This window comes from Neolamprologus brichardi, chromosome 3 (assembly GCF_056152115.1).
Source record: "Neolamprologus brichardi isolate AB-2024 chromosome 3, ASM5615211v1, whole genome shotgun sequence".
Taxonomy (NCBI): Eukaryota; Metazoa; Chordata; class Actinopteri; order Cichliformes; family Cichlidae; genus Neolamprologus; species Neolamprologus brichardi.
The window spans coordinates 51911762-51938993 of NC_142106.1; the positions used below are offsets into that span (position 1 = coordinate 51911762).

The 27232-nt window shown below is 41.8% G+C and overlaps 1 protein-coding gene across 2 annotated transcripts; it reads right to left on the bottom strand.

Annotated features, from left to right (window-relative positions):
• Positions 1–1535: 1535 nt before the first annotated feature.
• Positions 1536–27159, bottom strand: LOC148105772 (protein NLRC3-like). 2 transcript variants are annotated; one of them, XM_087838942.1, is made up of 8 exons: positions 27042–27159; positions 26859–26957; positions 26611–26700; positions 25747–25848; positions 23237–23472; positions 21329–23120; positions 19638–19811; positions 17695–17890 (listed from the first exon to the last, which is right to left on the bottom strand). In XM_087838942.1, the coding sequence occupies exons 1-8, from the start codon at positions 27128–27130 to the stop codon at positions 17695–17697; spliced, it is 2778 nt and encodes a 925-aa protein (XP_087695068.1). In that variant the 5' UTR covers positions 27131–27159. The 2 variants fall into 2 exon arrangements, with proteins under 2 accessions (XP_087695067.1, XP_087695068.1); XM_087838941.1 differs by lacking the exons at positions 23237–23472; positions 25747–25848; positions 26611–26700; positions 26859–26957; positions 27042–27159 and adding an exon at positions 1536–1731 and having other exon boundaries at positions 17714–17890; positions 21329–23135.
• Between the last annotated feature and the right edge of the window lie 73 nt (positions 27160–27232).

Below are 27232 nucleotides of genomic sequence, written 5' to 3' on the forward strand. Positions count from 1 at the left end.
GCAGAAGACTTGGACTCATTTGATTCCAGCTTTGATATCATTGATTTCAATGAAGAGCTTTGTGATTGTAGCAAAGGGCTGGTAGCTCTGAGAGTCCCACTGATGAGGTGTTTGTGTGGAAATCTCTTAGTGGGACCAAAGAGAGAAAAAGCCCTGGTCCTAATGCTGTGGGAGGGAAATGATTGAAGTGTGCTGTGAGGAACTGACTGGGAGATTTTCACACATTTTCCAGTCCTCCTTGGAACAACAGGAAGTTCCCAGCATATGGAAACAAAGGTTAAGTGTCCTGTGGCACTCAGTGATGATGGTGCTGTGGCCCCACCACCTCCACCTCGTTGTAAAGGAACTAACTGTAATCTGAAGCTTCAAATGGAACTAAGACTTCCTCCACTAGGTGGCAGTGTCTGATGAGAAAGTGTTAGTGGAGCTGGCCTGGAGTCAGAAACAGGAAGATGCAGGATTTGGGCTGAAATGGGGAAAAGTGGTTCGCCATAGTGCCTTGAAGCAAGAAGTTTGTAGGTTGAAGTTGTTGGCCTTTCTGTGGAGGTTGGATGTTCTCCCACAGTCCAATGAAATGCTGCTTAGGTTCATTGGTGCTTCTAAATTGGCTGTAGGTGTGGATGTGAGAGAGTGCTTGTCTGTCTCTCTCTGTTGGCCCTGTGATGGACTGCTCACCTGTGCAGGTGGACCACGCCTCTTGCCCTATGACAGCTAGGGCACAGGCTCCAGCCCTGTGAGCCTAAGCTGAATAAACAGTTAGCAAATATGATACATAGATGGCCTGAAATCCCCCAGTTAGCAGTTTGGTAGATAGCTATGACATGCTAATCCCATCCAGCAGCTGTATTCTACCTGTAAGCTGATCCCTGCTGAGCCAAAGCACTTTTTCATATACAAATTACAACCTTTAATAGAAACCTATTGGTCAGCATCTTATTAGCCTGCTGTTAGCTTCATTCCACAGAAAACTGAGAGAAACTAACAGAGTTGATAAAGAATAAAGAGAAATGTGCTGATTTAAAGCCTTTGAAGTGCGTCAGATGATCTCTGTCCACTTCTGTCCACTCATTCATTCATGTAAGCTTTCTAATGCAGCTTTGATCTTCACAGTCTGCTTTATGAAACTCATTCTAACCCTGAATGTCAGAGTGTTCCTCCTTCTCTTTCCCATCATTCATGCTGGCAGTGGAGGAGATTTGGATGTTGGACTGTGTTTTGGATGATGTGTGTATGTTTGTGTTGGACTGCTGTCTGTAAAGCAAACACACATTTTGCTTTGGATTTCAGTGTCAGACAGACTTTAAGGTGGAATGAAGAGTTGGAGAGTTTCACAGTGAATTATCCAGTGGAGGACTTTTCTTCTTCTTTGAAGGTTTGAAATGTGAACATTGTTCTGCTGCAGTCAATGGACTAAACCAGAGAAGAAGAAAACAGACTTTACCATGAAGATCCTCAGTGTGGATCAGTATAATATCAGCCTGATGTCTGCAGTTTAGTGTCAGCACAACCTTCACATCATATTCATCTCAGCACAACTAAAACATGCTGACTGACCTCAGAGTTTCAAGTCCACATCCTGGACTCTCCAGGAAACCACACAGATGCTTCACTCCTGAATCCTGCAGGTTGTTTTTGTAGCTCAGGTCCAGCTCTCTCAGATGGGAGGGGTTGGACTTCAGTGCTGCTGCCAGATAATCACAGCTGGTCTTTGACAAACCACAGTCCCTCAATCTGTATAAAGAATGAAAGACGTAAGTTTATTAAACAAAGTGTGAGCTTGAAATCATTCAGTGTTTTATCATCTGTTCAGAGCTTAAGAAGGTTCAGAATGGAGAAGTTTAGAAAATGGAAACTCAAAACAACTGAAGCCAACAGGAAGAAGCTTCAAACAAACACAACAAGAGAAAAAACTCTGAATGTTTCACATTAAAGTCGTACATTTATCATAAAAACAGGACAAAGACTTGAAAAAGTCGTGTTTTTCCTTCCAGGAACCACAAGGCTTCACTTTTAAAGGTGAAGTGTGAAAGAAATGGACATATTTGAAGTCCAACACCTTTTTCCAGTCACATTATTAAAGCAGACAAACTACAAGCTGATTTTCATTCCAACAAGTCATCTTCTGACCTGTGTTGGGTTCAATATTGAGGAGGGGTAGAGGAGGTAATAAACTTCCATAATAACAACACTGATCCGGCCGGGTGGAGTCAAACGATGATTTTAATGCACACGTTCAATTCAATTCAATTCAATTCAATTTTATTTATATAGCGCCAAATCACAACAAATGTCGCCTCAAGGCGCTTCATAGATACAGAGAAAAGCCCAACAATCATATGACCCCCTATGAGCAAGCACTTTGGCGACAGTGGGAAGGAAAAACTCCCTTTTAACAGGAAGAAACCTCCGGCAGAACCAGGCTCAGGGAGGGGCGGCCATCTGCTGCGACCGGTTGGGGTGAGAGAAGGAAGACAGGATAAAGACATGCTGTGGAAGAGAGACAGAGATTAATAACAGATACGATTCAATACAGAGAGGTCTGTTAATACATAGTGAGTGAGAAAGGTGACTGGAAAGGAAAAACTCAATGCATCATGGGAATCCCCCGGCAGCCTACATCTATTGCAGCATAACTAAGGGAGGATTCAGGGTCACCTGGTCCAGCCCTAACTATATGCTTTAGCAAAAAGGAAAGTTTTAAGCCTAATCTTAAAAGTAGAGATAGTGTCTGTCTCCCGAATCCAAACTGGAAGCTGGTTCCACAGAAGAGGGGCCTGAAAACTGAAGGCTCTCCCTCCCATTCTACTTTTAAATACTCTAGGAACAACAAGTAGGCCTGCAGAGCGAGAGTGAAGTGCTCTAATAGGGTGATATGGTACTACAAGGTCATTAAGATAAGATGGGGCCTGATTATTTAAGACCTTGTATGTGAGGAGCAGGATTTTGAATTCAATTCTGGATTTAACAGGAAGCCAATGAAGGGAAGCCAAAACAGGAGAAATATGCTCTCTCTTTCTAGTCCCTGTCAGTACTCTTGCTGCAGCATTTTGGATTAGCTGAAGGCTTTTCAGTGAGTTTTTTGGACATCCTGATAATAATGAATTGCAGTAGTCCAGCCTGGAAGTAATAAATGCATGAACTAGTTTTTCAGCGTCACTCTGAGACAGGATATTTCTAATTTTAGAGATGTTGCGCAAATGGAAGAACGCAGTCTTACATATTTGTTTAATATGTGCGTTGAAGGACATATCCTGGTCAAAAATGACTCCAAGGTTCCTCACAGTGTTACTGGAGGCCAAGGTAATGCCATCCAGAGTAAGAATCTGGTTAGATACCAAATTTCTAAGCTTTTCAGCGCCGAGTACAATGACCTCAGTTTTATCTGAGTTGAGAAGCAGAAAGTTAGTGGCCATCCAAGTTTTTATGTCTTTAAGACATTCCTGCAGTTTAACTAATTGGTGTGTGTTATCTGGCTTCATGGACAGATAGAGCTGGGTGTCATCTGCATAGCAGTGAAAATGTATGCTATGTCTTCTAATGATGCTGCCTAGGGGAAGCATGTATAATGTAAAGAGAATTGGTCCTAGCACTGAACCCTGTGGAACTCCATAATTAACCTCAGTGTGTGAAGAGGACTCTCCATTTACATGCACAAATTGGAGTCTATTAGATAGATATGATACAAACCACTGCAGTGCAATACCTGTAATACCTACAGCATGTTCTAATCGCTCTAATAGAATATTATGGTCAACAGTATCGAATGCTGCACTAAGGTCAAGAAGGACAAGCACAGAGATGAGTCCACTGTCAGAGGCCATAAGAAGATCATTTGTAACCTTCACTAAAGCTGTTTCTGTGCTGTGATGAACTCTGAAACCTGACTGAAACTCTTCAAATAAACCATTCCTCTGCAGATGATCTGTTAGCTGTTTGACAACTACTCTTTCAAGGATTTTTGATATGAAAGGAAGGTTGGAGATTGGCCTATAATTAGCTAAGACTGCTGGGTCTAGAGATGGCTTTTTGAGTAAAGGTTTAACTGCAGCCACCTTGAAGGCCTGTGGTACATAGCCGATTATTAGAGATAGGTTGATCATATATAAGATCGAAGAATTAATCAATGGCAGAACTTCTTTGAGCAGTTTTGTAGGAATGGGGTCTAAAAGACACGTTGATGGTTTGGAGGAAGTAATTATTGACGTTAGCTCAGAAAGATCGATTGGAAAAAAAGAGTTTAACTTAACATCAATGGAACTACAAGTAGCTGTAGATAATATTACATCTGTGGGATGATTATTGGTAATTTTTTCTCTAATGATAAAAATTTTATTTGTGAAGAAGTTTATGAAGTCATCACTAGTTAACGTTAAAGGGATGGTTGGCTCAAAAGAGCTCTGGCTTTTTGTCAGCCTGGCTACAGTGCTGAAGAGAAACCTGGGGTTGTTCTTATTTTCTTCAATCAGTGACGAATAGTAAGCTGTTCTGGCTTTGCGGAGGGCTTTCTTATAAAGCAACAAACTATTTCTCCAGGCTAAATGATGATCCTCTAAATTTGTGACACGCCATTTCCTCTCCAGATTACGAGTCGTCTGCTTGAGGGTACGTGTTTGAGAATTATACCACGGGGTCATGTACTTCTGATTAGAGACCTTAGTTTTCACTGGAGCTACAGTATCCAGAGTCGTACGTAGTGAGGAGGTGAAATTATTAACAAGATAATCGACCTCTGTTGGGGTAGCGTTCAGATAGCTGCTCTGCTCTGTGTTGGTACAGGGCATTGACGATGATAACAGTGGCTGGATTATATTCTTAAACTTAGTTACAGCGCTTTCAGAAAGACATCTACTTTGATAAAGTCCACTCTCCACTGCTGCGTAATCAATTATTGTAAATGTAAATGTTATCAAGAAATGATCAGACAGGAGAGGGTTTTCAGGAAACACTGTTAAATGTTCAGTTTCTATGCCATATGTTAAAACCAGATCTAGAGTGTGATTAAAGTGGTGGGTGGGTTCTTTTACATTTTGAGAGAAACCAATTGAGTCTAACAACAGATTGAATGCCATGTTGAGGCTGTCATTTTTAGCATCTACATGGATGTTAAAATCACCCACAATAATTATTTTATCTGAGCTCAGAACTAAATTAGATATAAAGTCTGAGAAATCAGACAGAAACTCTGTGTAAGGCCCAGGTGGACGATAGATGATAACAAGTAAGACTGGTTTCTGAGTTACACAGCTGGGGTGGATAATGTTAAGCATCAGGCTTTCAAATGAATTAAAAGTCTGTCTTGGTCTTTCATTAATTAATAGACTGGTGTGAAAAATTGCTGCCACACCGCCCCCTCGACCTGTGCTTCGAGATTTCTGGTAGTTAGAATGACTCGGGGGTGTTGATTCATTTAAGCTAACATAATCATCCTGCTGCAACCAGGTTTCTGTAAGGCAGAGTAAATCAATTTGATGATCATTTATTAAGTCATGTACTAACAGAGACTTGGAAGAGAGAGACCTAATATTTAATAATCCACATTTCACTGTTTTACTCTTTGGTTCAGATGTGGATACTGTATTGTTCTTTCTTTGTAAATGTTTAAGTTGTTTGTTGCTGGTTTTTAGTTTGTTTTTTGTCTTTTTGGAAGCAGACACAGTCTCTATGGAGATGGGTTTTGGGGGGGGTAGCAGGAGGAGAGAAGCTGCAGAGAGGCGTGTAAGACTGCAACTCTGCTTCCTGGTCCCAACTCTGGATAGTCATGTTTTGAGGGGTTTAATAAATTTGTCCATATTTCTAGAAATGAGAGCTGCTCCATCCAAAGTGGGATGGATGCCATCTCTCCTAACAAGACCAGGTTTCCTCCAGAAGGTTTGCCAATTATCTATGAAGCCCACATCGTTTCTGGGACACCACTCAGACAGCCAGCAATTTAAGGAGAACATGCGGCTAAACACGTCACTCCTGGTCTGATTGGGGAGGGGACCAGAGAAAACTACAGAGTCCGACATTGTTTTGGCAAAGTTGCACACCGATTCAATATTGATTTTAGTGACCTCCGATTGGCGTAACCGGGTGTCATTACTGCCGACGTGAATTATGATTTTATTGAATTTACGTTTACCCTTAGCCAGCAGTTTTAAATTTCCTTCAATGTCGCCTGCTCTGGCCCCTGGAAGACAATTGACTATGGTTGCCGGTGTCTCTAGCTTCACATGTCTGAGAACAGAATCACCAATTACCAGAGTTTGACCCCCAGCGGGTGTGTCACCGAGTGGGGAAAAACGGTTAGACACATGAACGGGTTGGTGGTGTACCTGGGGCTTCTGTTTAGGACTACGCTTCCTCCTCACCGTTACCCAGCCTTTCCCCAGCTGCTTGGGGTCTGCCGGGGAACAGCTAGCGGGGCCTACGCTATCTTCGGCTGCACCAGCTACAGGGGCCTGGCTAGCTAAGGGTGAGTGCAAGGTGCCACGTGTGGGAAGATCGCCCACTGTCCGCAGACAGCGCCGATCCCCAACTTACAGAGCATAAGCAGGTGTTTTATACCTTTCAGGGCTTAAATTTACTGCCGCCCCTACACGTCACTCAGATACAGTTCATACATAGGATTCAAAACCACAATGACTTAAGACAGTTTAAAAATAACATTGTCTCCATCTCCACAGCAGATGCTTCCTGCCATCTGATTTTCACTTCCCGTCTGGAAAACCAAACTGTTCCTCTTTTTGCAGAGACAATTTTAGAGTTACAGGCAAACATGATTAACCTCTCACCCATAAATGAGATAAAGTCTACTGTGTGTTTGTGTCATCATGAACTGCACTCAGTTTCAACTTGTAACCTTTTCCACCAGACAGAAGGCCAGCATGTACACATTTAAGATTATAACAAATATTCAAAAGCATTTAGATTATAGATTTAACTCAACAGTTTAGAGTGGTTATAACTGCACCTGTAATAAAGGCTAATCGGGTACCAATATGTTTAAACATCTGAATACAATATCAATACTGTAGATTATGTTATTAATGCAATGGTGATGATGATTATTAACAATAGCAGTAAAATAATTTCTAATTCCTCACATTCCCTCTCTTGGTGACCCTTTTTCCTTAAAAAAAAAATAAATAGGGTCACCACACTTATTTGTGTCATTGCTCCGACCCTCTCTAGCCATCTTCTGGCTCAGCCAATCAGACAACAACATATGGTCATCTAAGTGGTCCAGTAATAAACGTCAGCTCCCCCTTAAGAACAGTCCATGCATGAGATTAGGTTTTTTCTGGGTCCCTCTCTTGTGGTCCGTCAGGTCTCGGGCCTCCAGGATCCTCACCCCCCTGTGGTAGCCGAGATCTCCTGCAAAGGAACAAAACACCTTTTCCTACGCCTCCCTAACTTATCATGTTCATCAATTGTTCTCTTTATTCAAACTTGGTTCAACCTATTATGTCTGGGACTCTTTAATCAAAAGCATGAACCTAATTATCTTTTGACTTATTAACTATTATTTATACATATTCTTCAACGTTACTCATCTCAGTAATCATCATTTTAACACTCTTAAAGCACTGCTTTCACGTCGCTGCATATGTTTCCTGTTGCTCGCTCTATTCTCCCTTATCTGATCATCAACATCCTATACACAACTGTCGCTGCTGCAAGGACCTCCACTCTCCCCTAAAAGTCACCTTTCACAAAAAATCACAAGAAAATCATTATAAGCGCCTATTCTACTAAAAGATCAAAGACAACCATTTTAATCAATTAAGTTTAAACATATAAGCAATTACTCATGCGTAAATTTCATCATAGCTAAACACTGCCCAGAAACAACTCCTATGTTAACACTAACTTCATTTTAAAACTCACATTTCCTGTGTCATAACCTGTTGTTGATATAGCATCTTTATTTCATTTTGCTCCTCTATAAACTAAAGTTAACTTCTACAGTGGCCCCCTTTTGTTAATGGCACGAATTGTATCAACCAGTTTCTCCTCTTTCAGCCAGATTCAGTTATAAGCTAAATGAATTTCAGGTTTATGGATTCTATGTGTTTGTAAGCATGTGCGCCCCTTTATGCTCCAAGTCTCCCCCAATATATCAACCAAGACGTCGCGCTCGGTGAAGCTTATAACCTTCAATAGACTGAGCCACAACTCTTTAATAAGCACAAAATGCAATGTGTAAAAATCATCTCTACGTATGAGCTCTCTCCTCTATCCTAGAAATAACTCTATGTAATATGTGTAAGCCTACATTATAACCACTCCTTCTAGAAATCAAAAAGAAATCAAACATTTTCTACTCCTACAATCTTCACTAGTTTCCCCATTTCTTATCTTCCCACAGTTTCCCTTTAAATTTTGTACACTGCTTCTTATAAACACCGGCATTTTATCTTCGAAACAGGATTCAGTTCACTTTAATCCTTTAACCTTAACATAAAAATAACAATTTCTGCTTCAGTTTTACCATATCTAGATTATCAAAAACCCCAAAAGTTATAACATGATCCTAAAACCTATTTCAAATTAAACCTTAAATTCCCCCCTTTTTTGACACATATAATGTGTCAAACTAAAAATGCTTCACCTAAGCTTAGGAAATTAAAAAGAAAAAAGTTAGTCATCCCAACTTTGATCCATTCACACAAATTCACTCACATGCATTCACACCAGGTTTTTGCTGATAGTGGAGACTCCCGCGCAAGTAATCAGATTCTCCAATCTCAGCAAAATGAGCTCATTCATTTGTCTTATTTTCTTTTTAAGAAAATAGTTCCTTATGCTTTTGGACTGGATTGAACCTTTTAGACAGGGACTTACGACCCGATTAGGTCCCCACAGGTAGCCTTCTCCTCAGCCAGTTGTAATCTGGAAAGCCCACCTTATATTTGCTCCCGAGAATTTGTCAGCGCTGTTATTCACTGTTGCAGGCCTGCTTAGAACGAAAATGAGAAAAAAAGAGAGCTGATTATTAGCTCATCAAAACACAAAACAAAACAAAAAAACACCTGACAGGTTTTCTCTAAGTGCACTGTTACAAAAATAATGGGCCCCTCTTAGACATGTCCATGTTTACTACAACTCCCTCTATTAAAAATAAAAAACAAAACAACCCAAACCTAACAAACAGAATCAACCCATCACTACAACAACTTCAAAAATCTTAAAAGTTTTGCCACCAGAGTCCTGACACTCCCAGGTCAACTCACATAATTTCACCTCCTCAATACACCGAAAACCTCTTTAAACCCACACAATTTACACACAACAATCACCCCCTTTATGCACTTTAAAATACTTAGATTCTGCATAAGATATAAACCCAATACAACAACGTATCATCACTAAACTATAAATTTCCTATCCAAAGCTGCACTTCTGAACAGTCTGCTATGCTTCCTTTCCCGAAAATTTGTCACACACACACACACACAGGAAGCTTCTCCGTCACCACTCACTCCAGCTAATTTGCATACTCAGTCATATCTCAAGAAGTTGCCGTAACAAGAGAAATACATGTTTAAACATTACCACATTATTGAATTACTTTCATTTTTTCTATACTAATCACTTGCTTTGATCAATCAATACAAGAGTACTCCTAAGTCACTCTTATAAACACTACTTTAATTACTTTTCTTTTCCATACCTCACTCCCTCTGTCATATAGCTTCTTTGAGTTATTCCTCATCTTCACGCTCTAAGTGTATTTTATCAAACATTCACACCATTTTAACACTCATACAAGTAGCAAGCTGATTTTCATTGCGTATGTTTATGTTCTTAGCCTGGTTTAATCAATGTCTATGCATTAATCTTCATGAGCTTGTCCTCGTAAGGTTAATGCATTTTCTGCTTGTGTATGTGATTTTGCATATGTTGCTTTTTGCAGTGTTTCCGACTCCTTCACAATTCTCCACTTAAGCAGTCAGTTTTCTCTTCCCCAAATTGCTAACCCAAATTTTGATTTCCCACCTGAAATAACAGCATTCCTTGTCCTCAGCCATAGGTCAGGGCTTGCTTGTTAGGTTCAGGGACTCAGGTGCTGTGAACAATTCAACCAGAAACTTGCCTTAACATGTCCAGTGTTGTTAACCTATAGCTTTCTTCCGACCGCTGCATGTGGAAAATTGATCCAGGTCTGCTTTGCCCCTAAAAATAACACAACTGAGACATTTTCATTATTATCATGAGTGCTTAAACTACCCGTTTCTCTCTCTCTGGTCAGAAATACCAACTTATGTCATGTATGTAAGCATGTTCTTCATTGCATATGTATTCATGTTCATGAAGTGTAAGCTGTTTCTTCATTGCATATGTGTCTTATAATCAGGTTTAATTCATGCATCTTCACTGATTTCTGCATTCAAACTATCTCACTTCTGATTCTTTCCAAAAATAATTTCACATGTAACAATTTGTGTATGTGTGTTTTCCTATTTTCTGTTTACCTCTTTGTTGTGATCTGGGGGACATCTCTAAACCATCATGAGTTCAGGCTTCAATTTCAACCCAATTATACCCTGTATTCTTTCAGTCGAACTCGTCTGGGCTTCACCTCTCACTGGTCTCCGTCCTTCTCTTCACAGTGTCCTGTGTTGTCTTGAAATCTCCAGCAACTTTAGTCCCAAGTCAACTGCTTGCTTCTTCTCTGTTTCTTCTCCGTTGATCATTTCCGTATTTTCCTTTTAGATCAAGTCCCAGCCTGGCAAAATATCACATTTAGTGCCTTCAGACAGTGATGTCACCCTGCTCTTACCAGCCTGCAGTTCACCGTGCATGTTTTCATCACGTGGTTTCTGCTTCTCTGTTGACACTTTCAGTCGTCTCTTTCAAGATTGCTCCAAGCATGGCAAATATGAAAATCAGTGTCCAGTGCTTTCCCACAGTTCTTTATCCCACTGTTCAACTGCCCAGCCTGTATTCAGAGTACATGTTGCATCACGTGCTTTCTTACATGCTGCTGCTGTCGTCAGTCGTCAGTGTGGTTTCAGTCGCACTGTCTTTTGCCTGCTGTTAATTCTTCAAGTCCACGATGTTCTGTCGGTCTTCATCAGGAGATTAACTGTCCTTTCAGCTTCTTCTCAGGATGGGGACAAAGTGAGAGGTCAAGCTATAAAATTTAAAGCCAAAACCTGGCCTGTTTTCCTCCGAATTCTGTTAATCTATGGTTTTGCCGCTGTACTCAAGGTTCCAGGTTGAGAGAAGTCCACCTCTTTGACACGCTAAAGCATACAATTAATATCCTTTTCATTTCTTTTCTTAAAACCTCCATTTGCTTCATCTGCCTAGAGTTTAACTCGTCTGTTTCTCTCTCTGGGTGCTCCCTTGACACAGTCAGTTCCTTCTATGGGCATGCAGTTCCTGTCACACACACATCTGCTATTTTCTGTTCCTCTTTCCTATTTTACAGCCTAATCAAACTCTTTGGCTCTACTAATTCTTGATCTAAAAACAATGCACCCTTATTTCACGCACACACTTTTAACTATACTAAATTCTTTGCATTTGTCAGCATTCACATCAGTCTTCAGCGTGCTCCACAGAGCTCTTTCAGACATCAGGAATCGTCTCACACACACCGTCTTTTCTCTCACACTTCCACTTTTTCACTCACTCTACTATCAACTTGCTTTTCTTACTTATTATTTTTGTACAAATCACACCCAATCACTCAAAACCTGCTTCTCACAGCATTCACACTCCTAAACTGTGACAGAAGTTCAGGAATATAACTCAAAATACGCTTTCCTAAGAGTATTAGACATGCCTTTCATAATCAGAAAGAGCAAGTCAACAAAAACAATTGAAACCTCTATTAATTCTCACAGCACACACAAGAAATTAAAAAGCACACCAGCATTTATTGCTGGAAAAAGGTTACTACTGAAAGTAATATGTTAGTCTTAAGCATATACAATGCACTCAATATATTTATATATCCAAACTCAGTCACAGATCACACATTCACAGCAATCAATTCGAACTCTATTTATACTCTCGTAATGAGCAAAACCAGCATCTTAGTTACCGGCATTTAGCAATATTTGCAAACAATAGTTATAAAGCTCAATAACACTCTAAACCAAAAGCAACAATCTCCATGCGCGTCACCGCTCCTCATTTGCATTCACACACACACAGTCTAAAAATAGCTCCAGCACAGACTCCGACTCCTTTCACACAGAGATCTCTTATTCTATATACACAGACGTCTTATATTACAACTGCACAGATTTTTAGGCCTTTTAGCACCTACACAATTTCGAAAAATTTAACCTAACCGCCCAGCGGATAAACTCTTATAAGTTTTTTGCGACCACTTCTCCAGTCTCAGACTTGAACTGTTTCTGGCCTAATCTCTAAAATCCCTAAGTCAATTTAAAAGCGTCAACCAACCCAAACTTTGCCTGAAGCTCTATTTTTGGCATTTCACAGCCAAGGCTTCCCCGAAGTTTTAAGTTAAAGTTACACGCCCGAAGTCCAACTTCTGCTGGCCAAAAAAGCGCAGATACCGTTCCAAACGGTAAAGTGGTGCAACCACTAGTTATTCTGGAGTGCCCCAAGCTCCACAGTGACCAACTGACTATCCCTCTAAGAGGACAAGGCCTAGGCGTCCCTGGCCTTGGCAAGCGTTACCTCTGAGCACTGCGCCTCCTAGTGGACTCGAACCACCGTCCTCAAGTAATTTATTTGGGACTCGAACCCATAAAATGACCAAATTCCCTAAATCCTACGTGAGACTCGAACTCACTTTCACTGTTTTCCTTTTCCTTGGGACTCGAACCCATAAAATTCCTTAAATCCTAGTGAGACTCGAACTCACTTTCACTGTTTTCCTTTTCCTTGGGACTCGAACCCATAAAATTCCTTAAATCCTAGTGAGACTCGAACTCACTTTTACTTATAGACCTTCACCAAAATCAAAACAGACATTCACCAGTAATTTCAGTGAGTAGACTTAAATTCTTCCATGTCCAATTTGGCACGCTTTGGAAATCATTCAACAGGTAGTGCCTTACCTTTGGATAAGCCGGCTTATGCCCACTCACTTTGACCACTGATATTCATGCCTGCCCGTCTGACCACCTCGGACCCCGGATTTCTCCATCTACACCTCCAACTCACTCTCCCTCCTCAATAACCGGACGAGCCTCCCAAAATGTTGGGTTCAATATTGAGGAGGGGTAGAGGAGGTAATAAACTTCCATAATAACAACACTGATCCGGCCGGGTGGAGTCAAACGATGATTTTAATGCACACGTGTGGGAAGATCGCCCACTGTCCGCAGACAGCGCCGATCCCCAACTTACAGAGCATAAGCAGGTGTTTTATACCTTTCAGGGCTTAAATTTACTGCCGCCCCTAAACGTCACTCAGATACAGTTCATACATAGGATTCAAAACCACAATGACTTAAGACAGTTTAAAAATAACATTGTCTCCATCTCCACAGCAGATGCTTCCTGCCATCTGATTTTCACTTCCCGTCTGGAAAACCAAACTGTTCCTCTTTTTGCAGAGACAATTTTAGAGTTACAGGCAAACATGATTAACCTCTCACCCATAAATGAGATAAAGTCTACTGTGTGTTTGTGTCATCATGAACTGCACTCAGTTTCAACTTGTAACCTTTTCCACCAGACAGAAGGCCAGCATGTACACATTTAAGATTATAACAAATATTCAAAAGCATTTAGATTATAGATTTAACTCAACAGTTTAGAGTGGTTATAACTGCACCTGTAATAAAGGCTAATCGGGTACCAATATGTTTAAACATCTGAATACAATATCAATACTGTAGATTATGTTATTAATGCAATGGTGATGATGATTATTAACAATAGCAGTAAAATAATTTCTAATTCCTCACACCTGGACTAACAACACTGGTCTCTATGTGCAGCTGGCTGTGAGACCAGTGCTCAGGGAGCGTCTACAAAGTGCAACACTGAAAGAACATCACACACTAATTTGCTTCCAGCACTTTCACACAAACATCTACTGTCATTATTGTCACCAAACTCTGTGGATCCTTTATTGCAAATTTAAATGGATCTAATGGTCAGAGAAAAAAGGGTTATGAGGAAATATGATGAAATGTTGTGTATTATCAGCAAGTTATTGAATCATTTTCCTCAGAAACCAAACAAAATGATTGACAAACATGTTTTTACAAACTCAGTGTTGGACTTGGATCAGGAGGATAAGCTGATGTTTAAAGGCATTTGAGTCTCGCTGTATGAGAGTCCAGTTATTACTCAATATTTATGGATGATGTTCTTTCAGTGTTGCACTTTGTAGACGCTCCCTGAGCCTCACAGCCAGCTGCACATGGACCAGCTGACATTACCCAGCATTAGAGGCGGGTGTAAATAAATGGATTTTCCTATTTAAATGGTTTTAATTTGAACAAAGCGATGTTGATTCATTCAATCCTGAATTGATTTGTAATATAAATGTATTTTGCCAGAATCTCAGGTTAACGCTCCCAAAAGTATTTCAACAACAACCAAACAGATAAAACAGTAAATGAGAACAGCTAAACACACAAAGATGGAAACACAGAGCGTGGATCGTTCACTCGACGGCACGTACATGGACACGCCGTCGGGGCTGAAAGTGGACAGCTCACAGATCCTGAAGCTGCAGGTTTCATCTGTCTCCAACCAAAACATAAAACTACGCTTTATGTTTGATGAACATCGTCATGAATTCTCTCTGACTTTGACGTTTACTTCCTGCACTGCTCTCTCTCTCTCAGTGTACTTCAAGAACAGTTTACCTTCAAAAATCTGTTTTCTGCATTATTCACTGCTTATTACGCACCAGTCTACTGTTGTGTTCACTGCTGTCGGCCTCCGAAAACATAGCCTCATTCCTGCTGTTCAATACTGAAGAAATTTAAACCTTTTAAAATGATGACAGATTACAAACTCTCAGCTGTGTCTGTAATCAAACCTCTGTAACTCTGCTTCACTTCAGCAACATCAGGTCATGTTCACATGTTGATTCATGGTTTGCTTCAGTTTTTGATCGACTGCAGAATATTTTGAAGGTTATCTGCTATAAAAAGCCAGAACAGGAAAATCTGCTTCATGTGTTTCTGTTTGATCCTAAGTGACTTTGACACAAAGGCCTCTGCTGTGATGATCACACCTCTGTTCAAGTCTCACAGTGTCAGCTTTGTTTTTATACATATGGATATGTGCTGATAAATGATCAGAATTATAATATTTCCCAGTGTCTGCTGTGTGCCATGACCTTTGACCTGCTAAAGACACTCAGCTGTGGATTATTCATTGTTGTGTCTGATACTCAGAACTGTGAGGAAGAACACTACACCGTTAATCAGGGTCCCCTCTCTCTGAATCAGGAAAGGTGGGCAGGCCGCGTGTGGGCCGCGGGCCATACGTTGAGTATCACTGTTTGAAATTCAATTCAATTCAATTCAATTTTATTTATGTAGCGCCAAATCACAACAAAAGTTGCCTCAAGGCGCTTCATAGATACAGAGAAAAACCCAACAATCATATGACCCCCTATGAGCAAGCACTTTGGCGACAGTGGGAAGGAAAAACTCCCTTTTAACAGGAAGAAACCTCCGGCAGAACCAGGCTCAGGGAGGGGCGGCCATCTGCTGCGACCGGTTGGGGTGAGAGAAGGAAGACAGGATAAAAGACATGATGTGGAAGAGAGACAGAGGTTAATAACAGATATGATTCAACACAGAGAGGTCTGTTAACACATAGTGAGTGAGAAAGGTGACTGGAAAGGAAAAACTCAATGCATCATGGGAATCCCCCGGCAGCCTACATCTATTGCAGCATAACTAAGGGAGGATTCAGGGTCACCTGGTCCAGCCCTAACTATATGCTTTAGCAAAAAGGAAAGTTTTAAGCCTAATCTTAAAAGTAGAGATAGTGTCTGTCTCCCGAATCCAAACTGGAAGCTGGTTCCACAGAAGAGGGGCCTGAAAACTGAAGACTCTCCCTCCCATTCTACTTTTAAATACTCTAGGAACAACAAGTAGGCCTGCAGAGCGGGAGCGAAGTGCTCTAATAGGGTGATATGGTACTACAAGGTCATTAAGATAAGATGGGGCCTGATTATTTAAGACCTTGTATGTGAGGAGCAGGATTTTGAATTCAATTCTGGATTTAACAGGAAGCCAATGAAGGGAAGCCAAAACAGGAGAAATATGCTCTCTCTTTCTAGTCCCTGTCAGTACTCTTGCTGCAGCATTTTGGATTAGCTGAAGGCTTTTCAGTGAGTTTTTTGGACATCCTGATAATAATGAATTGCAGTAGTCCAGCCTGGAAGTAATAAATGCATGAACTAGTTTTTCAGCGTCACCCTGAGACAGGATATTTCTAATTTTAGAGATGTTGCGCAAATGGAAGAACGCAGTCTTACATATTTGTTTAATATGTGCGTTGAAGGACATATCCTGGTCAAAAATGACTCCAAGGTTCCTCACAGTGTTACTGGAGGCCAAGGTAATGCCATCCAGAGTAAGAATCTGGTTAGATACCATATTTCTAAGCTTTTCAGCGCCGAGTACAATGACCTCAGTTTTATCTGAATTAAGGAGCAGAAAGTTAGTGGCCATCCAAGTCTTTATGTCTTTAAGACATTCCTGCAGTTTAACTAATTGGTGTGTGTTATCTGGCTTCATGGACAGATAGAGCTGGGTGTCATCTGCATAGCAGTGAAAATGTATGCTATGTCTTCTAATGATGCTGCCTAGGGGAAGCATGTATAATGTAAACAGAATTGGTCCTAGCACTGAACCCTGTGGAACTCCATAATTAACCTCAGTGTGTGAAGAGGACTCTCCATTTACATGCACAAATTGGAGTCTATTAGATAGATATGATACAAACCACTGCAGTGCAATACCTGTAATACCTACAGCATGTTTTAATTGCTCTAATAGGATATTATGGTCAACAGTATCGAATGCTGCACTAAGGTCAAGAAGGACAAGCACAGAGATGAGTCCACTGTCAGAGGCCATAAGAAGATCATTTGTAACCTTCACTAAAGCTGTTTCTGTGCTGTGATGAACTCTGAAACCTGACTGAAACTCTTGAAATGAACCATTCCTCTGCAGATGATCTGTTAGCTGTTTGACAACTACTCTTTCAAGGATTTTTGATATGAAAGGAAGGTTGGAGATTGGCCTATAATTAGCTAAGACTGCTGGGTCTAGAGATGGCTTTTTGAGTAAAGGTTTAACTGCAGCCACCTTGAAGGCCTGTGGTACATAGCCAATTATTAGAGATAGGTTGATCATATATAAGATCGAAGAATTAATCAATGGCAGGACTTCTTTGAGCAGTTTTGTAGGAATGGGGTCTAAAAGACACGTTGATGGTTTGGAGGAAGTAATTATTGAAGTTAACTCAGAAAGATCGATTGGAGAAAAGGAGTCTAACTTAACATCAATGGTACTAAGAGTAGCTGTAGATAATATTACATCTGTGGGATGATTATTGGTAATATCTGCTATCATTGGTAATGAAATGTGAACATTGTTCTGCTGCAGTCAATGGACTAAACCAGAGAAGAAGAAAACAGACTTTACCATGAAGATCCTCAGTGTGGATCAGTATAATATCAGCCTGATGTCTGCAGTTTAGTGTCAGCACAACTTTCACATCATATTCATCTCAGCACAACTAAAACATGCTGACTGACCTCAGAGTTTCAAGTCCACATCCTGGACTCTCCAGGAATCCACACAGATGCTTCACTCCTGAATCCTGCAGGTTGTAGTTGTCACTCAGCTCCAGCTCTCTCAGATGGGAGGGGTTGGACTTCAGTGCTGCTGCCAGATAATCACAACTGATCTCTGACAAACCACAGAGCCTCAATCTGTATAAAGAATGAAAGACATAAGTTTATTAGACAAAGTGTGAGCTTGAAATCATTCAGTGTTTCATCATCTGTTCAGAGCTGAAGAAGGTTCAGAATGTAAAAGATTAGAAAATGGAAACTCCAAACAACTGAAGCCAACAGGAAGCAGCTTCAAGCAAACACAACAAGAGAAAAAACTCTGAATGTTTCACATTAAAGTCGTACATTTATCATAAAAACAGGACAAAGACTTTAAAAAAGTCGTGTTTTTCCTTCCAGGAACCACAAGGCTTCACTTTTAAAGGTGAAGTGTGAAAGAAATGGACATATTTGAAGTCCAACTCTTTTTTACAGTCACATTATTAAAGCAGACAAACTACAAGCTCATTTTCATTCCAACAAGTCATCTTCTGACCTGGACTAACAACACTGGTCTCTATGTGCAGCTGGCTGTGAGACCAGTGCTCAGGGAGCGTCTACAAAGTGCAACACTGAAACAACATCACACACTAATTTGCTTCCATCATCCAACCTGAAGAGGAAACTGAGACGCCTCCCCTTCAAAGTAAAAGCTTCTCCTTTTGGATACAGTATCAAAGAAAGTCTACAGTATAACATAGAAAAGACAGAAAAAAGTTTTGGTTGTTTTTAAATTGTGCAGAAATGAAACTACACTAAGCTCAATTATGTGACAGACATTTCATCCCATGTCAGTTTGGCCTCATCCTGGGCCGGATTATCCAGCACACACTCTGACCACAGGCCCAGGGGCCACGCACAGCTGGGCTCCATCCAAGAGACAGGAAACAAACCAACACAATAATAAAAAGCACCATGTGATCTTCTTACATCTTCAAGACAAACATAGTAAAAACATGAGCATATTTGTTTCCTGATAAAATGATGTGACAGGTAGAACAGAGTAAAGTGGTGGTGTTACAACCTTTCTCCCCTCTGCTGCTGAGGCTGTTAGTCTCTCTCAAACTCAGCTACAGGACTTCCAAATGAATGAAAGCAGCAGAAGTGGCTTTACAAATGAAAGAGGAAGAGGAGAAGAAGAGGAGAGGGAGGCCACCCTGACCATCACTCCAGCTGAAAACATCACACTTCCATTAAAGTTGGTGAGAAAATGTTGAGCAGGATGAGCTGCTGGCTAATCTGGAAGCTGTAGCAGCAGCTCACAGTCACAGTGGATTTCCACTCATGAAAAAGCTCTGGCTTCTTCATTTCTCATCCCATATCAGAGACTTTAAAGCTTCACTGAAGCTGTACTGTGATGCTTCCATATTCCAGTGAGGCCTCCATAATGATTTCAGCTGTTCTGTACACACACTGTGTGCCCTGTATGGCTCAAAGTCTCTGCAGCCTGTTTTTATCTGCTATCATCAGATCTTCATCATCCTCATTCACATCCCTCACACACTCTACAGCCTCATCAGCACTGACTTCATCTTCACTGACTGATGGAGCACAACATGAACCTGTGGAGGCTGAAACACTGTCCTGTCAAACATCTCCACGTCACCACTCCACTTCTGTCAGCCTTTAAATAAACCCTGCTGAAGTCTGTCACTTCTGTTTGGAGCCAAAAGGTAAAACTGTTGTTCAGTCGTTTGGAAAGACACAACATTTCGGAAAGCACTCAAACTTCTTCACATTTGTCTTCAGACACATCCTGAACATTTAGGAACTAAAGGAAGTTTCAAACATCAATCAAAGACCTGAAATATAGAAAAACTACAACAGCCGCAGTCAGTGAACTCACCTCAGAGTCTCCAGTCGACAGTTTGGACTCTCCAGTCCAGCACACAGAAGCTTCACTTCTGAATCCTGCAAGTTGTTCATACTCATGTTCAGCTCTGTCAGATGGGAGGGGTTGGACTTCATAGCTGAGGCCACAACTTCACAGTGAGACTCTGAGAGTCGACACTGAGTCAGTCTGTGATGATAGAAAATATAAAATGTGTTATTATAAAAGCAGAAAATCTTCATTATAAGCACAGACTTAATGTATATGAAGACAAAACAGAGTGAGGTCATAATCTGATGAATCTGCTCTTCACATCTGTGCTTCAGCTCCTCTTACTGTGTTTGACATGACACAATGATTGAGTCTCTCTCAAACCTGCAGACTTTTAATGAGAATCTTTGTTTGGCTTTAATCTGCAGATGAAGGAGGAAGATGGTGTCACATTTAGGCTTCCATAATGTCCACAGTCTGTCACTGAGATCTGATCCAGAGTCAGAGTGAAGACACACATTTGGACTGTTTCCTGTTTTGAATCTGACTCCAGAACATTTTGAATGAGTTCAGCTCAGTGAAGAGTTCCAGCTGGAAAGATGATCTCTGTTTGCTACCTGCTGTCAGGTACGACTGTTCACGTCCACACGCAGGAAAAACCTGCTGACTGTTACCAAACGGAGCAGAAATCTCATCACTGGACAATAATGATGAATGAACTCAGAGCTGCTGATATCAGATCTGATTTCAGGGGAACTAAACACCGAAATGATTGGCTCATTTTAGCTTTCTGAGCCATTATCTGCTGGTGTGTCGCTAGTTGGCAGAAAATGATTTGTATTCCTGTTCAGGGCTTCAGTATTTATGAGTCCAGATCCAGGTGACAGCAAGACAAAATGATGTTACCTGTCTGTGTCCAGCAGCAGCCTGTATTCACTTTGAATATTGTTATAACCTGACATGGATCAGTTTGTCTTTGATTGGTTTGTAAATGTCACTGTTTCCATTGGACCTGAGTGACGGTAGAAAGACAGAGAGGGAGAGAAAGGAAAGAGAGGATGAAGACAGCAAAGAGAGAGCAAACACAAACAGGTGAGAGTGGACAGATGACCAAGGTCAGCAACCAATCAGAGAGCTTCTGTTTGACCCACAGTCACTGATGATGACTGCACATAACCAAGCAGTGTGTTACTCTGATATCAAATATGGATCCTGCTCTTATAATAATGATCATCAGATGATATTATTGTGTTATTTTGTAGCTGAATACGATGTTTGTGTGATTATCAGTGAAAGAAGCAGTGAGAAGGATGGAGAGAGAGAGAGGACAGAGAGTGAAGTTAGAAACACTAAAAGGATTTTTCATGGATTTCATGGATGATTTGAGTGATTTCCAGCAGGACACTTAAACATGTCAGTGGACGTCCTAAAGAACATATTCACTGATATGAAACGTGTCATTGAACAGGATTAATATCAGTGGAAACACGGTGGAAACAGCTGTGACTGCATGGATGTGACACACTTCAAATCTGTTCTCCACTCTTGGATTTGGGATCCATGGAGCTGCTGCTGAGTCTGTACAATAAAGGAATGGTGTGGAAGGTTGCAGCGTACGGACACAAACACTTTGTGGTTACAATCTGATTTTATTTTCAAAATTAAACTACCAACCTACACTGATCAACGATGTTAATGATCACATCTGGACTCACCCAGCCTTTCTGCAGTTCCTCACAGCTGGAATCAGTCTCTGCCGTCCCCGCTCTGATGTGTTGTACTTCTGCAGGTCCAACTCATCCAGAACCTCCTCTGACATCTGCAGCATGAAGACCAGAGCTGAGCACTGGATCTCAGAGAGTTCCTTCTCTGATCTGTTCTCCGACTTCAGGAACTCTTGGATCTCCTGAAATAATGAGAGGTGGTTCATCTCCATCAGACAGTGGAAGATGTTGATGCTTCTGTCAGGAGAGATTTCATATCTGTTCATCTCCTTCAGGTTGTTGATGACTCTCTGGATGGTTTCTGGACTGATCTCTGTCTGACCAAGCAGACCTACTAAGAGTCTCTGGTTGGACTCCAGACAGAGGCCATGAAGGAAGCGAACAAACAGGTCCAGGTGGCCATTTTTACTCTGGAGGGATTTATACATGGCTCGTTTAAGGAAATGATCCAGAGAGAAGTCGTTGTAATTTTCTCCCAAAAAGTTCTTCAGCACCTCTGTCTTCCTGTTGGTGAAACAGCACAACATGTAGACTGCAGCCAGAAACTCCTGAATGCTCAGATGAACAAAGCCGTAGACTGGTTTCTGGAAGATCACACACTCTCTTTTGAAGATCTCTGTACAAACTCCTGAGTACACCGAGGCCTCTGTCACATCCAGACCACACTGCTCCAGGTCTTCTTGGTAGAATATGATGTTTCCTTTCTCCAGATGTTCAAACGCCAGCCTCCCCAGCTTCAGAAGAACTTCCCTGTCAGCCTCCGTCAGCTCCTGTGGACTCGTCTCATATCCCTCGTGGTACTTGTTCTTCTTCCTCTTTGTCTGAACCAGCAGGAAGTGTGAGTACATGTCAGTCAAGGTCTTGGGCAGCTCTCCTCTCTGCTCTGTAGTCAACATGTGCTCCAGAACTGTAGCAGTGATCCAGCAGAAGACTGGGATACTACACATGATGTGGAGGCTCCTGGATGTCTTCATGTGGGAGATGATTCTGCTGGACAGCTCTTCATCACTGAATCTCCTACTGAAGTACTCCTCCTTCTGGGCGTCAGTGAAGCCTCGTACTTCTGTTAGCCTGTCAACACATGTAGGAGGGATCTGATTGGCTGCTGCGGGTCGGGAAGTTATCCAGATGAGAGCCGAGGGAAGCAGATTCCCCTGGATGAGGCTTGTCAGGAGCTGGCTGACTGATGACTTCTGTGTGACATCAGACAGCAGCTTCCTGTTGGTGAAATCCAATGAAAGTCTGCTTTCATCCAGGCCGTCAAAGATGAACAAAAGCTGAGAGACAGCCAGCTTCTCTGCTGTGACCTTCTGTAATGTTGGATGGAAAACATGGAGCAGCTCCAGAAGACTGTACTGCTCATCTCTGATCAGGTTCAGCTCCCTGAATGAAAGCAGAACCACCACACTGACATGTTGGTTCTCCAAGCCCTCTGCCCAGTCCAGACTGAACTTCTGCACTGAGAAGGTTTTTCCAACACCAGCCACGCCGTTGGTCAGAACCACTCTAATGGGTCTCTGTTGGTCAGATAAGGCTTTAAAGATGTCCTGGCACCTGATTGGAGCGTCATGGAGGGCGTCCATCTTGGAAGCTGTCTCCAGCTGCCTCACCTCATGTTGGGTATGAACCTCTTCACCCTGTCCCTCTGTGATGTAGAGCTCAGTGTAGATCCTGTTGAGGAGCGTTCTACTTCCTGTTTCATCACTTCCTTCAGTCACACGTTCACATCTCCTCCTCAGACTGATCTTATGTTCATCTAAAACCTCCTGCAGACCAACATCTGCTGAAAGAAAGAAAAACAATGAGACTAAAGAGAAAGAAAACGCTTCAATGTCTGAACAACACAAGAGGTCCAGTTTTCAGAAATGAGTCCATCAGCAGACAGATGTTCAGTCTTACTTTGTACACAGCTGCTCTGACTGGCTGTCTGCAGTCCAGCTCTGCTTCTGGATCTTTCTCCACACTGGGGACAGGAGGAGTCTCCTGATGAAGCAGTCTGGTCCCTGTATGAGGAGATGCACTGTCTGCAGAACCAGTGTCCACAGCTGGTAGAGACTGGATCCTTCAGGACGTCCTGACACAAAGCACAGCAGGACAGCTGCTCCTCCTCACAAACACCACTCCTCTTCCTCTCTCTGTGAACACATTTCTTTATCACTAAAACCATTCACTGTCAGTGAAAAACATCCAGATGTGACCAAACTGCAGTTCCTCACAGTTCCTTTGATTTCTTCCACACTAATGAGCTGCTCTTCCTGTCTGCCTGTCTCATTAAACACTGAGTGATGAATACAAACTCAACACTTCCTGCAGACTTCACAATAAAAGCTTTCCATCAGAGAGACAGTTATGACTTTCAATGTTTTACAGCCGCAGTGTGCAGATTATCTGGGTCAGTTCACTCTGAAGCAGTTTAGAAGTCGTGGTCTGACACACAGAGACTTCTGATTTTCTCTATTTACAGAAACATGATGACGATGAGCAGGTTTCTCTTCTAGTATAAAACTCTGTGTCCGTCTGGCTGGCTCATGATGGCTTCTCAGGTTTTATGTTTTGCTCTCTCCTGCTAGCGTTTTGCCTGCCTGGGTGGAGCTTGTAATGGCCTCTCGCTCTTGGTCCACACAGTTATGATGATTACACCACCTGTTGCTGATTCACCTGGGCTTACCGGTAACCATTTAACGCTGCGGCATGGAGCAGTTTGTCGCTGGGACATTGACCCTCCTGTGTTCATGATCTCAGCTCCTTGCTAAGAAATTTCTCTAAATTCACCAGTTGGGTTAACGTTGTGTATACTTTGAGTATATATTCCCCTGGACCTGGTTACAGACGCTTACCTGTGACTCCCGTGTGTGGCTGTGTGAGTGGAGAGCAGGACAAGAGTGACTGAAGAGGAGTGAGTGTGGACTCCCTTGCCTCTTTTCCCTGGAGCCCTGGACCCCCTCCCCAACTCACTGTACATATATAGAGCACTGTGGTTCACCCCTTTGGTAAATAAACTGTCACCTTTTTGTTTGTCAGAACTCAGTCTGTGCTTGAGTTCCTCTGTTAGCCAAGACATTTTGTTGGTTCTCTCTCTTCAGGTCCCTGTAAGTGTTTGATCGGCCTTTCTAAAACATTATATTTATTCGGCTTTGATTGTTTTGTGTGCTGAGGGACATTGTTGCATGATCCACTTTTTCTTATCACTCAAATATCCTGATACTTTCTGAAAGTTGGAGAGCTCTCCTGGCTTGCTTAGTCTTTGCTCTGTACAGCAGTACTTGCACTGGTTTCACTGGACAAGTCTGCATGTGAATCTACAACTGATCTGACATTGTGGCACAAACACAGTAAACAAACACTACGAGCACCTTGTTTCATGTGCAGTGGCTTTCTTCTCATTCTGTTACTGAACACTGTATGAAAAGCCTCTCACTGCCAGTATCCTTCCAGCCCCACGACAACAAGACCAACTCACATCTTCACAACACCAAGAATTTTTCCCCTTTTCTTTGGAGAAACTGAGAAGCCAATAGGATTGTAGCTCAAACTTGCCCACAGTCCTGCTTCATCACTGCTCACTCCTACCTGTGTTGGTGCTGAGTGGACAGTCATAGCCTGCTGCTAGCATGAATGCTAAATGTACTGCTGTGGATGATCAGCAGAAAAAGATGTTGTCAGTTTGACTGTTTGCTGTATTTAAAGTGTTTTTCTCAGTTCATCTGTATTCAAAGTACATTCGGGGCTTTAGCTGACAGCTCTTTGTGCTAACAAACTAAACTCTCTTAGTTTAAGCCAACAGACTTTACCAAACACAAAGCCTGCTGCTGCCTCCATGGGTTAGCTTGTGTGACTGGTGTTTACACCAATGAAATCTAAATCACACTAATGTGTCCTCCAAGGTGTTTGGTGGGAGCACTGAGTGAAACATAAGAGCTCTGGTAAAATAACAAACAGGGCTGTGAGAGCAATTGAAGTGATAAAAATACTGTTTAAAGATAAAAACACTTTGATGTTCTCTCATCACCTAACAAAGTCCAAACCCTGTGAACTATTTTAGCTTTAATAATTGTGGATTCAGGTATCCTGAACCCATCTTTGGACATTTGTAATTAAATATTTTAAAACTCCATCAAAGACTCCTGATGTGGCTGTTTGGAGAAGGAAAAGAGGGACAAAGTGGAGCGTCGAGCTGAGGCTTCATTCACTGCAAACCTACAGTTATGTTTTCTTATTTCTGCTGTTTGCATGTTCACAGCTGAAATAAAGCTGCCTCTTTGACTTCATCCTGTTGTGTTTGGGTCCAATCCTGCCTGCCACACAGCGCTACAGGACAAAGTCTAATATTTTTATCTTTTTAATGAATTTTTGGTCATATTTATCCAGGAAAACACAAACATGTAACGGAGTCATCACAGTTCTCTGACCTCGTTGGTCCAGGTTCACCACTGAAGTTTGGAGGGTGAAATGTGGAGCAGTGACTCCTCACAGACGGACAGCTGGATCCTGCAGACTGTGACCTCTGACCTCTGCAGACACAAACATGTTTTATTCAATGATCAATTGTCTGATAAAGTGATTGAAGCAGCTGTGATCACACAGACTGCAGATAATGCAGCTGTTTCCTGTCAGTAACAGTCCTCTTAGATTAGAGTTCAGCTTTTTACAGGAAAACAAATGTCCCTGAATGCAACAGTGAGACAGTCTGCCTGTGTGGCTGTGATAGCTGCCGTTAGGAGCGCTCATGTGTTTGCAGTTAGACGAGGAGATGTTACCATCATGGACATGTTAACAAATCCTGCAGCATCACGTGGCACAAACACTTTGTGTTCCTGTCATCTGCAAGCAACAGGAAGTTCATTAATAAAGGCGGGTTGGAGACGTGACTGTGATGGTTCTCTTTCATCCAGCTGTTACACACATCTGGGCTCACACGACGAGCCTTTGTCTAATACAGCAGCTGCTCTCTGAACACTTTTCTGAAGAGGAGCTGCACAAACCTTTGTTTGCTTTCTAGAGCAGCGTATCAAAGTCAAACTACCCACTGCTAGCAGCTGTTTCTATCATAGTTTAGGATCAAGATGTGTGAGGTCTAGATTTACACCTCTGATTAAAATACATAGTTAAAAACAGCCAATTGTGTCCAAATGTGTCTTAAAACCAGATAAACTGACAGTTCCAGCTGAGCCTGTGTGTCCTTGGAGACACTGCTCTCCTACAGAGATGCATTTTAGAAACCAGGAAACATCAAAATCATTTAAATCAGAGAGTTCTTGTTACTAACAGCTCACCTCTCTACAGCAGAGACTTTAAAATGAATGCCTCGATTATTGGACCGGTCACTCTTTAAGGACACAGAGCTGGATGGTTTCTGATTGACGCTAAAATTAAGTGAACATGAAACATGTGTCACATCCAATGTTTCCAATACATTACATAAAAAGTATAAACAAAGTATGTAAATAGTATATTATTTACATCATTAAATAGTAAAAAGCTGATTAAAATTTCAAACATTTTAATACTGACATGAACTTACTTTTCGTCAGATGACTTTTTTCGCCCTAAATTACGAAAGAAATCCTTCACCCGTTTGCTCTTAGAGGACACACTTCTGGGTGGAGGTCCAGGTGGGTTCCTGTGAATAATGATGGAGCAGTGATGTGAGTGCTGAGCTGTGACATGGAGAAGAGTCATGGACAGTTAGAGATGGTCATCTCACCTCTGAGCTTTGGTCTGGCTCTCATGTTCCCCACACAGAGTGCTTTTAGAGGGAGGGACTCCCTCCTCTCTGTCCTCACACTGATCCATGCTGCTCAATTCACATCAGCTCACACACACTTTCTACCTTCACCTGCAGAGGAAACACAAATCATTCATGTGCACATCAACTGAGAGCTGCAGAGGTCGTGT